We start from the raw sequence: 14,621 nt of genomic DNA, 5'->3' as shown, positions 1-14,621 counted from the left end.
AGAAAGAAAGAAAGAAAGAAAGAAAGAAAGAAAGAAAGAAAGAAAGAAAGAAAAAGAAAGAAAGAAAGAAAGAAAGAAAGAAAGAAAGAAAGAAAGAAAGAAAGAAAGAAAGAAAGAAAGAAAGAAAGAAAGAAAGAAAGAAAGAAAGAAAGAAAGAAAGAAAGAAAGAAAGAAAGAAAGAAAGAAAGAAAGAAGAGAGAGAGAAAGAAAGAAGAGAGAGAGAGAATGGAAAGAAAAGAGAATGGAAAGAAAAAAGAGAGAAAACAAGGAGAAGCCAGTTAAAGAGGTAAAAATTTGAGTGCAAAACAACGTAAGATTTCAGCTTTAAGGCCATAGGGATTGTTCAGTGAGGAGGGCACTTGTCTTGCAGAAAGCTGACATGGGTTCAATCCCCTGAACTTCATATGGTTCTCCAATTATCACCAGGAATAAGAATTAGGAGTATGTCATGAGCACAATCTAATGTGACTCCCCAAAAATAAGTAAATAAATAAGTAAATAAATAAATAATTTAGCTTTAACTGAATTCACCATCAGTTCAGTAACCATTTCCACATGAATTCAGGTTACTTGTAGCTCCAAAGATAGGGACTTCTAGTTTTGCTTGGCCACCTGTCACCAACTCTAAAGCTGTGGTCAGTTTCTGTATGGTGAGAGCACCTCAGATACAGAAATCAGTGCTGTCCCATTAAAAAATCAAGATCCAGTCAAGAGGGCAGAAACTGTCCAAAACAGGTAAACTTCATATACCAGTTGAAATGCACATGAGATATTATATTCCTGTGCCCAAGACACAGCCACACCTAAACAAGATCAAACCACTGTACTATGGGGGACCCACTGTGTCCAAACTATCCTATATTGTTTTTCTTTGTTATAAACGAAGTTTCAAACCTCAGACCATCACACACTATGACAAAATTATGAGTATGTTTTCAAAACATGTCATCAAGAACTAAGATCTGAGCTGGAGGGCCCTCTAAACATGAAATATATTTCTGCAGCTCGAAAAGAAAGACTGTTTGGGAGTGGTATGAATTAGGTAGAATGGAGACAGGAATTTTCCTGAAGATCCTTTCCTTCTCCCTAGGTCAGCAATTCACTACTTGACAATGACATGATACAGTGCATGGCTGACCCTGATCCTTGCCCATTCAGCCTAGCTCAGGAAGACTGAGCATGGGATCGGAGCCAGATGCTATAATGGCTTCTAAGAATGACCATAAATGTCATCGTTTGGGCCATGCCTCATGCATTCTGACTGTGTTAGGATGCTACCCAGTGAGCTTGCAGCCACAATTCTGCAGCCTGGGTGATCAGTGGCTAGTGTTGGTGCCATATGTGTCTCACCATCAAAAGGTACAATTGTGCCTTGAAAGCTCAAGGTATAATTAAATAGCCATAATGACACTAATGGCTCAAGCAACCTTGAAGCAGCTGCCATATCTAAAAGATCATTCTCAATTGCCTTCTGTCCTGAAATTGTCTAAAACCAGGTTCATTTTTCATCTTCAATTGAGAATGTATTCAATGCCAAGAAGATGGCTTTCTTCCAGCCATGCTGCACAAAAAAAGGGGGCTTCCTTTCCTAGGGACAGGAGGTACTGGAGGACCAAAAGCACTAGAGGAAGCTGAGCTCAGTCTTTTGAGCCCATGTTCCTTTTGCCTCTTGAGTGAAGCAAGTCCAAAATGAAGATTAGTCTATAGAATACAGCCTAGTGAAGTGTCTATGGGTGATTCAGACCAATATCACTTTCCTTTATAGGTGGACAGGAAATAGCTTGTGGCTGTTCAAATCCCCTCCTTGCTACTGTCATGCTCCATCCCCTATGCCCATTTGGTCTGGCATATAAAATTCTAATGACCTCACATGAATGTCCTCCCAAGTTAAAAAAAAAACTGAACACCTGAAGAGTTAAGATAATCCATTTCACCACTGGCTTCTAACAACAGCCAAAAGAATGATAGTATTGGGTAGTGGCTCCATAGACTATTAAATAGGGCTAACAGGTAATTGAAGTAAGACATCAAATATTCGGTCATAAATAAATATAAAGCTTCTTAATCATTGACCAAGCTCTTTAAACATCAACCACTTCAATTTGAAGTGTCAATTACTTCCTAATAATTGCGATGAGAGCTAAGATGCAAAGCACATTTTCTATAAGTGACTTGTCAAGGCTGCAGCATTTCATATCCTGACAAGTCTCAGAGGGAGGACACATTCTTTTCCCTATTTTATAAACAGTTAAACTAAGACTCGGGGAATAAAAGTTGCTTGCTAAAGTCACAGAGTCAGCAAGGGGTAAGGGAACAAACAGGTTTTTAAACTCTCAGCCTTGCTCTTAATTGCTGTATTATTTTTTAAGTTGCGAGGGCCACATCCAAGAATGTTCAGGGCTTATATCTGAATTTGTACTCAGGTATCACTCCTTGAAGAGCTCAGAGGGCCATATAAGGTTTCAGGACTCAAACCTAGGTAAGCTGTATACAAAGCAAGCACCCTTTCCATTTTGTTATCTCTCAAGTACTTTTGCCTACCACCAACACTGAACTCTTCTTGTACATGATGCAGAGAATGCATTAGTTCAGGAAGCTGTCTCAAAGACTAGAAGAAAGATAAGGGATATATTTTTATTTTAAAGATTACCTGGCCTTCTGATGTGTTTTTCTGGAAAGATGGTTCTTTCTTTAGAAACTTCACTGCTATGACAATTTGGGGAAAATTCTACTAAGTAATCATGAGGATGTTAACATCCATAACACAAAATCTGTATGAGAATCATCTCTTTAGTTTTTGCAACCAGCCCATGAAGTAACTGTAATTATCAACTGTATCCAAGAGAAAAAAGAAACTTTTAAGTTCTACAGTTATGTGATGTGCCCAATGGCAGTGCCAGGTACCTTAATAGCTTCCAAACTCATCTGATTATATGAGAGTATTTGGAAAAGAATCCTAGATACGCAGTGAATAGAGGAAACAGAAGTCTGAACATTCCATATTGCTTTTTAGTTTAATGAAAAATTCCATCACAATCCAGCAGCTCTTTAGTCTTTAAAATCCATGACAGGAAATGGATAAAAAGGAAAGAGATTCCATCAGGTAAACTGAGCCAAAATACTTGGTCCAATTCAGAAACTAGTCTCTATAGATAAAAGTGTTATTGACAGGAAGCTAGTAGGCAAGACACTTGCGTACCATGTAGTCAACCAAGGTTCAACCCCAGGTACCACATATAGTCATCCAATTCCAAGTGTTCTCCAGCCCCTGAGCACAGAGTGAAGAATGGACCCTGTGTATGACTGGGTGTGACCCCCAAAACAACTGTTATAAGAATAAAAAACACCATATTAGGGGAGAGCAGATGGATAAGAAGTGACACACAGGCATGGATTAGTGGTCTTGAACAGTGTAGGAGTTTTTTTGTTTTTTGTTTTTTGTTTTTTTGTTTTTGTGGTTTTGGGGTCACACCCGGCAGTGCTCAGGGGTTATTTCTGGCTCCACGCTCAGAAATTGCTCCTGGCAGGCACAGAGGACCATATGGGGCGCCGGGATTCGAACTGATGACCTCCTGCATGAAAGGCAAACGCCTTACCTCCATGCTATCTCTCCGGCCCCATCAGTGTAGGAGTTTTGAGGTGACTATATATACAAGGACATAAATGTACATCAATTTCAACACCATTGAGAACACATTGTCCTAACTAAACCATAATAGAAAGTAAAAAATAATTTAAGGAAGAAAAACAGATAATCAAATAAAGTGTTGTTGGAACATAGCCATATTTTCTGACTTTCATATAGTCTATTGTTGAGTTTATGCCAGAACAGTCAAGCCAAGTAGTTGCAACAGAAACTGTGTGGGTCTCTATAGAAAAAGTTTACAGAAACTTGGTTTAACACCAGTTGGGAAATAGAAATCCCTGAATCTCCAAAGAAAGCATTACATATTTTTGTTCTTCAGTTCAGCTGACAGAGCTTGGAATTGAGTCTTCCCAAAACAGTGTCACAAAACAATGGCTCTAGTCCTGTCAACCCCACCTCACCACCTAAAAAGCAGTAGTAGCAGAGGGTCTTACCTTTGTTGTACATGTTGGTTGGGACTTGGACATCACTCAGACTGATATTCACAGGCAAATTATTAAAATGGTCATTTGGGGCTAAGATGAATTCTTTTCCCAGCTCCAAAAAGTTCCCATCTTTGTCCCTTTCATTTATCAGCACAGCATTGAAGTATTCATACTAAAAGAAAAAATTGAACATTATATATTACCTGTGGCTTAGAGAAGAGGAACTTGAACTCAAACAGTCCTTAAAAAATCTGCAGGGTGTGTCCTACAACTGTGTATCTTGACATCTAATCCCTCCTAGCTTTTTGTGCCATTTTTGGATATTTTTACAAAGGTGTGAGAGAACTATCTAAATATTTGCTGATATTATTAAAAAGTCTTGGAATGTATTAATTTAATGGGCTACAAATACATTCATTGGAAATATATAGATAAAAGAACTTTAAATTAATTTTTAAATTCAACTAAAAATAAATCAAGAAATATTAAGTAAAGATATATCTGAGAATCATATAATAAATAATCAATAATAAAGCATCATAAGGAAGAAGCACCAAGAAAAAGGCAGTAGTTTTACATATGGTAATAGATAAAAGTTTACAATATGATGACAAAGATTGAATAAAATATGAAAGTAAATTACTTGTTTGGACATCTGGAAAAAGCATTTGAAGAAGAAGGTATAGGAAGACAAAAGCTATCAGATGAAAGAATGCTAGCAATTTTTACAAATGACTATGCCATTATTATCACCATCATCAAATAGAAAGCAATACAAAACTGTGTCTGTGCTGATTAAGTTTCACAGAAACCTAATAATTTCACCTAACCATCTTCTGTTGAAGTGTTATAAGTGTTATGAGTATCCTCACGTCTATATTAGGTATCATGTCAAGATTAATCATCAAATAAACAGAGCCAGAATTCAAACAAAAGCAGTCTGTTTCCATAGTCTAATACTCATATACTAGTGACCATTAATGAAACAGTAGAAAACAGGTCAGAACTGATGAATGATTTAAGCAGAAATATGAATGTTTTGGAGAAGAATTAAGAGAAAATTCTAGAAGTCCAAAACACTTTATAATCTTTTAACAAACATAAAGAATGTCTTTGATAGTCCAGTAGTTGACTAAAAATAGTCAAAGAGATCATCATTGAGACATAGTATGTGAATAAAATTTTTCAAATTTAAATTCAAAGAAAAGAGAAAAAAATTATTGAAAAAAACATTTTCTTCTATTTGCTCTCCAGTTTGGATGAACTTTTCATAGTCCCAGGAATTATGAAATACTTTTAAATGGTTTAGATACATGATTTAACATGTATTTAATGGAAATATTAGAAAAATTGAGGAAATAAACAAAAATTGAAGTAATTATGGCTGAAGAATTTGAAATACAGATATATCATAAATTTCAAATGGTTAATATATGGTATAAGTAGTATTAAACACACATAATTGTATCATATTCATATTTAAGAAAGTCAAAAACAAAAATAAAATATCGAAAGATTAGGAGATAAAGAGAATGAACTACATCCACAGAGATATAAGGGCTAGGCTTACAGGAGACTTTTATTAAAAACCAAGCAAATAAGAAGAAAGTAAAATAAAATACACTGATGCTTCAACAAAAAGTCCACCAATCTATAATTTTATATCCAGTAAGATTATCCTTCAAAAAGTAAGAAAAATATATTTCCAGGTGTACAAAATTTGAAGTCTGTTCCAAGTTGTTCCAAGTGTATCCACCTTACTAAAAATATTAAAATGCCATCAAAAGAAAAAAAGAAAAGAAAACTAATATATAAAAATACAGATGTTAACAATGATAATAATTAAAAATACAATATTTAACTTTCATGTCCTTAATTGATTTCATAGATTCAATCAAAATAAAATAGCAACAACTATCATGTTTAATATACCTAACAGTGGTGTTAAAGTGCCTAGATTAAAAATCATTAGAAATACAAGAATAAATAGATCAGCTCACTATTAGAGTTGAAGACTTAACCATTCCTCTAATGGACATTGATGAATTTACCAAATAAAAAATTTGGAAGGATATAATTAAACTGGAGAACAATGTCAATCATATGTAACTAACATCTAGAGTCATTTGTCCAACAATAGTAGAATATACATTTTTCTCAAGCTCAAGTGAAACAGCCACCAGGATAAACCAATTCTAAATGAACTGCTTAACATACTTAAAGAAATACAAATCACATGAAGTATGCTCTCAAACGACAATAAAATTAAAATACATATAAAAGTAGAAAAATAGTTGGAAAAATACCCAAAAGAATCTGGTGATTGAACAACATACCTCTAAATAACATGGTTCAGTAAGTCTCAAGAGAAAATTTTAACTCACTGAAAATATACAATTTATCAAAATGTGTGCTATTCAGCAAAGATAGCATATGAGAGGAACTTTATTACATTGAATACAAGTATTGGAAAAAAAAATTACAGAATTAAGTATCTACCTTGATGAAACTAGAAATATAAGAGCAAATTGATTTCAAATAAAGCAGTAGGAATAAAACTATCATTTTTATTTGCAGAATGTAATTAAACAATTAATACCAATAACTCAATTGAAAATAAATGCAACAAAATAGCAATTTTGTCTCTGTTTTGTTTTGTTCGGTTTGGTAGTAAAGGGCTCAACCTCAGGGCTTCACAAATGCAAAGGAGTGCTCTACTGCTGATGTACCTTCCCATCCCCGAAAGTTGATTACTTGTAAAGATTCATTGTAATTAAAAATAAAGCAAAATCAGATAGCAAAGAGACAGGGACAAAGCCCAGAGAAATGCAAATGCAAGCTTCCAAGATTCTCTCTAGTACTAATACATAAGACACACCTACATCTTCTAGCAATGAGCTATGGCAATAAAATTGTAATGTTGTCCATGAAAAAAAAAAAACTGGATAGTGAATCATTGCTAAAATATTTCTATTGAGATTTAATAAAATTGCAATACAACTTGCAACTGCACGATGTTCACTTTCTAGCATTTTCACCAAACATGAGTACATGACACATATTCTTTGGATCAAATTGGCTCTAAAATGAACCCCATTGTTATTTTAGGGTCAACAAATAAGTCTCAATCACTTTTATTATTGACATCTAAATAACATTTTCTTTGATAACAATGAACTCTATTGAGAATTCAAGATATGATGATATAAAATATAATTTAGAAAATATATTCATAAAAGTCCTGAACACTTGAACATAAACAACAAATATACTCCTTAGTAATAAATGTGTTAAAAATAAAAACTTAGAAACTATTCTAAATAGCTCCATAGTGTTCCATTGTGTAGATGTACCAGTTTCTATATCTATTCATCTGATCTTGGACACTTGTGTTGTTTCCAGTTTCTGACTCTTGTGAATAGTACTGTGATGAATATGAGGAAATTCAGGAGGCTTTTCTCCATTGTTTTTGGATTCCTAGGTATATTACTGGAAGTGGTACTGCTGGATCACATGGAAGCTCAATTTTTAGGATTTTTTTTTGGAAGAATATATCCATATTATTTTCCAAAAAGGTTTGACCAGTCTACATTCTCACAAGCAATTAATGAAAATCCCTTCCTCCCCACATCCACACCACCACTGGTTGTTTTAATTTTTAATACATAGGATCATATAGCAAGCAATCACTACAAATTGACTGAATCACCATTAACTTGACTTGAAATTGTCAGATGGCAGCTCAAACTTCCAAGGCAACAAACACTTGAGAGCTCCATTCCTCCAAAAAAAAAATTCTCAAAATGTTTTTTGCTGAAACCATCAATATATTTTATTTCATTTGTAAAAGTAACCTAGAATATTGAAAACAATATTATAAAGTCTAAGGTATTGGGGCCGGAGAGATAGCTCAGTGGTAGGGCATTTGCCTTGCAGGAGTCTGACCTAGGACAAACCACGATTCAATCCTCAGCATCCCATATGGTCCCCCAAAGCCAGGGACAATTTCTGAGCACATAGCCAGGAGTAACCTCTGAGCATCACTGGGTGTGGCCCCAAACAACAATAAAAACAAAGAAACAGACAAGTCTAAGGTTTTGCATTTTTTGATTTTACATTTTACTATAAAACTAGTTAGCCAAAACTATGTTATTGATATAAAAAAACCAGAGGTCAAGCGAACATAAGGGAATCCAGAAATAATTTGTGCATATACAGTGTCAGATTTGTAATATGCATACCTAGATAAATCAAAGGAAATATTTTCAACAAATTATGCTGGAAGAAATGACTGAACATATGAAGATACCAATTTACATCATACATATATGATGCAAGAGGAATAATAAATTTTAAAAAATGTATATCAATATCTGTTATTTGTATTAAGAAAAATAAAACTTTGTAGCACCAGTTAGGCAATAGTTTCATGGAGCAGAGAAAAATCTTATAATCTGATAAAATTGGTAATGTAGACTATTTGAACATTTAAAAATTTTGATGAACCAATGTCTCTGTAAAAAATGTCATTTTATTATCTTCTATACCTTGTATAGAAGACAACTGACTTGTACCCAGAAGAGGTAAACAATTGAATGTGAAAAGATAGGTCAAATAGCCATCTCTTTGTATGCAGGAAGCTCCAGCACTGCATGTAATTGATGCCACTGAATGCCTCCTGAGCACTGCTGAGACTGATTCCTGAGCACAGGGCTGGAAGTAGAGTCAAATTCTGTTGAGTGTGGCCCAAAAACCAAAGGAAAAAATAAAAGAATTTCTCTAACATAATTTTTTTTTTTTTTTGGTTTTTGGGGCACACCTGGTGATGCTCAGTTGTTACTCTTGGCTCTGCACTCAGAAATTGCTCCTGGCTGGGGGACCATATGGGACGCCGGGAGATCAAACTGCAGTTCGTCCTAGGATAGCACGTGCAAGGTGCAAGGCAAACGTCCTACTACTCCTCACACCATTGCTTCAGCCCCTAACATCGATTTGAATATAGGCAATAGTTTTGAACACAAGTATACACAACTGTACAAAAGAAAATATGTAAGCAATTTTATTACTGTTATATAAAAATAAGGTCTAAAACATTAAATATTAATTCATGAAAACAAAAAAATTTGAAACACTTTGAAGACCATTTTATCATTTAACCATATATCTGGCCTGTGACCCAGAAATTCTACTCCTATGTATTTGTTGAAGTGAAATGGAAACATACAGCTCAAAATTGTGTCTGTGACTATACATAGAAGTTCAACTACAAAAGCCAAAAACTAGAAGCAACCCATATCCATCAATAAATGAAAGAATAAACTAATATGTGATTTATTTATAAATTAATAACTACAGCAACAACGGGTACACTCAAAATATAGATAGCAAAAATATTTTAGCATTTTAACATTTACTTATAAAATGTATATTAAAGTAAAAATTTAAGTTTGATGACAATATTTACTAATAATATAAAGAGCAGTAAATATTGTCAGCAAGATTGATTTCTATAAACAGAAACCAAAAATCAAAAACATTCCTCATATTTTTCTCAAGTCTTCTATAGCAGTAAGAATTAGATGAAAACAGAACAGAAGTAAGTAAATATTATGTTACACACCAGAATATTTAAAGAAAGGTTTTGGGATATTTTAGGTTTTGATTTGGGTTTGGGTACTGGAAGTCAAACACAGAACTTCAAGAACACAATAAACACACTTTATATTTGAGTATATTTGAGTATATATTTGAGTGTTTTTGGTTAAAAGAAGTAACATATTTACAAAATTCCCTTTCTACTTGAAATGAAAATGTACCCAAGATCATTCTTACCTACTTTTCAATGTACTCTTCTCATATCACCTGGATCTCACTCAATCCTACCCCACCAGTTGAATAAGTACTGGTAGAATAGAGAGAGTTCAGTTTGGGTGGGCCCAGATAGACCATGAGGCAGGAAGTCACTGACTCCATTATTCTCTCCTGACTAGCTTGGTTTATTAATTTTTTGTGGCTATACTGCTTCAGACTCATTCACCAGGTGTTGAAATATAGTATGTGGGGTGATTTTACAGGTTATTTCTTGGAAAATACTGGAAAGGGACACAGGAGAATAGTCTTGGCCATAGAATCTGCTCTACAGACTGGAAATGTGTTTTGCTCAAGTATAATTAGTGAATTATATACTAGAAATAATATTTTAATCTGTAGGAATATATACCTCAAATTTAAAAACAGGTGTGCAAGACTTTTAAAACTATTAACTAACAAAAACAGGAATAAAAGTTGACTTAATGAACTCCCTTAAACACTATGAGTCTGTACCTGGAGGGGAAGCAGGGAGAGAGAATTCCTGTCACACACAATAGATTCACTCCTAGCTCTGGGATCATGCCTGGCAATGCTTGGGGGTTCGTATGCAGTACTGGAATTCAAATGAGGGGTTGATCACATACAAGGCAAGGCAACCCCTGTACTATATTGTCAGTCTCTTCCAACCAAACCATATTAAAATGCATAATTTACAACACTATTCTACTTGGAAAGTAAAGAAATGATGCCTTCACAACCAAGATATCAAACTAAGAGAGTTGAATATTAAACAGATACATCTTGACCAGCCTTTGCCTGCCCAGGTTCTGAAAAGAGGGTTCCATTTTCCCTCTTGAAGCCTTCCACCCACAGCTGCATGTTAGCTCAAGTGTTAGTTTTTCCACAGACCCAAAGCACTTCAGACAGTCTATGAATACTTTAATAAATTTGAAATTGCTATGTAATAGTTTCATTATAACTAGATATGGAATTAGCAAAACCAAAGCCTCAGCCTGCTTATGCAACTCAGTACAGTACTAGTTCAGGCACAGCACTCTGGGAAGCACTTTGTAGCTGTCATTTAATGGGTAAGCCACAGAATGTAAATGAAGGGTGCAAAGTAATCAGGATTTTGCTCAATGGTGACCTTCATCTCCCAAGGAAAATGATGTGCTCTGTTTCTCTTCCCAAATTTGTTAGTTCAATCTGTTCTGATATTTTAAAGGATTTTTCAGTACAAGTAGAAATATCAGTCCTTAGAATTTATTGTTATAAGAATGAAGCTCAATAAACTTAGTTCAGTGTCCATATGAACAAGGAAAGGCTATGTTTAGTCCAAATCATCAAACTATTTCTGAATACCTGACACTCATAAGGTCAACATCTTTAATAAATCATACCTGTGAGCATATGGAGGCTTACAATGTTAGGATGAAAGAAGAACAAGACATTAATTCAGGAGCCTATATATGTCATATGAAAGGCCAGAGTCAAAGAGGTAGGTGTAATGGTCATCTGGCACAGCAACTTCTCAAACTAACAATTAATTAAAAATGATTTGGGAGGGTATTGGAAGTCGACCTCTTTTTAAGTAAGGGTCAGATTATGAATATTGGGTTCTGTAAAGTAAGTTTTTGCTTCAACTATCCAACTCAGATATTGGGACATAGACTAGCCATGAACAAAGAGTGGTGCTTTTTTGCTATAGTTGTATATCAGTGAAAACTGCTTACCAAAAATTTTACATACTAAATTACATTAGATTTAGTCTCAGACTTGCATGGCAATGTGCACAATTGGCTTGAGATATTACAGAGTAGGGGCCGGAGGGATAGTATAACAGAAAGGGCACTTGCCCAATATGCAACCACTCTGAGTTTAATACTTGGCACCCCAGAGCACTGCCAACACTGATGCCTAAGCACAGAGTGAGAAGTGATTCCTGAGAACATCCAGGTGTGACCTCCAAAACAAAGCAGAAGATATTCAAGAAGGAATAGGAGTAACTAAGAATTTCTTCACTAAAATTATCTTTAACAAGAACAAAGTTGAAGGACTAATGCTACGTGACTTCCATAATTTCACTTTTGTGGCGAATACAGTAGATCCTATACTTAGATATCCATCTATATTCATGAATTATTAAAATTGTAAACTAGCGATAAATATGTATTTGAATTTAGTAGAGAAATCAGGGCACTTGCCTTGCCTACAGACAACTCAGGGACCAATTACCAGCACTCCACATGGTCCCCCATCACCACCTTTAGAAACCACGGGTGCACAGCCAGGATTAAGACCCGAAAGCCACTGACCCAAAAATAAGACAACAACAAAAAAAGACAAAACCATGATAATTTGGTAATATATGTATTCATATGACCTACCAATTACTCTATGTTACATTATAAATAATTAGAAAAATTAGTTGGTGGTGATAGCCTGTAGATGTTGAAGAGAATTTTGAGGGCTACATCTCCACAAGAAAAATAAATGAGCTCCTCTTCTTAATGACCCATACCATCCATATCTTTGAAAATTCATGACTCCACAGTATGGAGAAGAACAAACTATTTTGTTAAGAGACACTTTGTAGGGTGGATAAATGACAGTTGAAATATTTGGTTTCATTATTTTACCAAAAGCAACCACAAGAGAAATGGGATGTGCTTGTTTTAAGAAAACTTATTTATACAAATCGGCAGTGTACAGAGTCTGTCTTGAACACGACTTCTTTTTCGGGTTTCTATTTCCTATTACAGGTATGCAGTTTTTAATTTCTGAAACACTGTCCTACCGGAGAACTTCTCAGCTCTGCTAGGATTTTTCAACATCAGGAAGGCAAAAGGCTGAACTTCTGAATAACTAATCTGAAGTACCTGACCAGGAAGTTATTTTTCTTCATCCTGCCAGCTCCTCCATGTGTTTGTGCAGTATGGGTTCAGTCAGGGCTGATGCACACAGTACTAGCAAGGGACAAGACTTCTTTCTGTTGAGCCCAGCCTTGAGGAAAGTCCGACCACAAGACAATTTTCATGGGTGGAATGATCTGCTCCGCACATTTGGGTTTTAATTAAATCCTGCTCCTGCCTCGAATGAATGTTCTCCAGTCTGCTTCCTGTGTGTGCCTAATGTACATCAATGGGAACTCTCTAGAGTCAGCATGTGCTTCTTCTCTCAGCTACTTACCTCTAAAAATGCACAAGGAGCACTTAATCCTAAAGGTTGGATCAGGACATGCTGTGAGCAAAACCCATGCCCACTTGGTAACTGATAGACGTGTTATTTGAGTCCTCCAGAAAAAGCAAACAATGAGGAGAAAGACCAAGGAGATTATGAGGGTGGAGGAAGACAGGATACGATTTATTAAAGGAACTCTAATATCACTATAAGAATGGGGAGGTCCAAAAATGCAGCAAGAAAGCTGACAGGCTGGACAGTTACGGTTCCATTTTGGTATTTCAGTCTTGAGGCCAAATCTTGAAAATTTGCCGAATCTCTCAGGCAATACTTTGCTAGAAAGGCAGCAAATTTCAGAAGTTTCCAAAAGACTATCTTGAAGCTGAATTAATTCTTGTTCCAGGATACTGACTGTTCAAAAAGAGCTGATATCCACTGATTGGATAAAGTGACTCTTGTAAGATGACATTCAGCTATTAAACCAAAGGCAAAAGTATTAACCTCACCTCCCTATTTCCCATAAGCCTCTCCTTTGATATGTAAAAGCCACTACCTGGAGTCACTCTGCCCTGCCCTGCCCTGGTGGGTTTTGTCCACTTTCTTCCACTGACCAGCCTCTCACCCACAGCCTTACTGCCCTTAATTATTTGTATAAGTGGGTTGCCACATAAGGGCTTTCAGACGTCATGAGCCCTAATGGCACACTAATGGTCCTAGGAGCACCAATAGGAGTGATCGTTGAGCACAGAGCCAAAAGTAAGCCCTGAGCATCATTGTGTGGCAAAAACAAAACAAAATCCATAATCAAAAATAAAACTAAAATGTACTCAGTTCCATGCCTATATCAAGGCATTAGATTGAAACTGTACAAAGTGCCTTTGGTGTAAGTCAAAACATAATTTTACACCAATACAACAAGGTTCTACCCAAATGATAGTAATCCCTTGTGGGGAGGAGCTGACTAGATGGAAGAGGACAGAGAAATTCTTGGAAAGGCAAGGCAAGAACACCATAGCAGCCTTTTAGACCCTACAACTTAACTCTTCCTGATCCATTTTTCTCCACCCAGACTTGCTGGGGGCTCTGTCTACCTCTTCACTGCTTCATGATCCTCATCCTTTCTGGAATACTTTGTACAAGCATCACTTAGTATCACTTGCATCCTTTTCAAATATCCAACTCATGAGCACATCACTAGAGTGGGGCTTCTGACTGCCCTCACTGGGGTCTTCCCAGGGGAAGTGCTCTTGAAGACCAACCAGGAAAGCTCTTCTATAGAACAACCATCCCATGATCACTGCATGCTTCAATGACAGAATATCTACTCTTCAGTGACACAGATGTATCTTCAGCGATCACAGCCATTTCTTATTGGTCAATGTATCTCAGCACCAAATGAAACATGTGTCGTACTCTTTACTCAGAACTACTCAAGGGCTAGGAAAAGGCTTCAGTGACTTTTGAACCACAACAGCATGCTGGAAGGGTCACAAGACAATGGGGGAACTAAAAGGGAGCAAAGTGTAACCAATATTGAGTCAGCTCTGAACCAGAGAGAC

At 35.8% G+C, this 14,621-nt stretch overlaps 1 protein-coding gene across 1 annotated transcript in view; it reads right to left on the bottom strand.

The window, feature by feature from the left end:
- Positions 1–14,621, bottom strand: part of CACNA2D3 (calcium voltage-gated channel auxiliary subunit alpha2delta 3) — a 983,089-nt gene that overhangs the window by 581,388 nt on the left and 387,080 nt on the right. The window contains 1 exon segment of the mRNA XM_049777717.1: positions 4,081–4,243. Coding sequence (XP_049633674.1) covers positions 4,081–4,243 — 163 coding nt within the window.

This window comes from Suncus etruscus, chromosome 7 (genome assembly GCF_024139225.1).
Source record: "Suncus etruscus isolate mSunEtr1 chromosome 7, mSunEtr1.pri.cur, whole genome shotgun sequence".
Classification (NCBI taxonomy): Eukaryota; Metazoa; Chordata; class Mammalia; order Eulipotyphla; family Soricidae; genus Suncus; species Suncus etruscus.
This window is presented reverse-complemented; position numbering and strand designations above follow the sequence as displayed.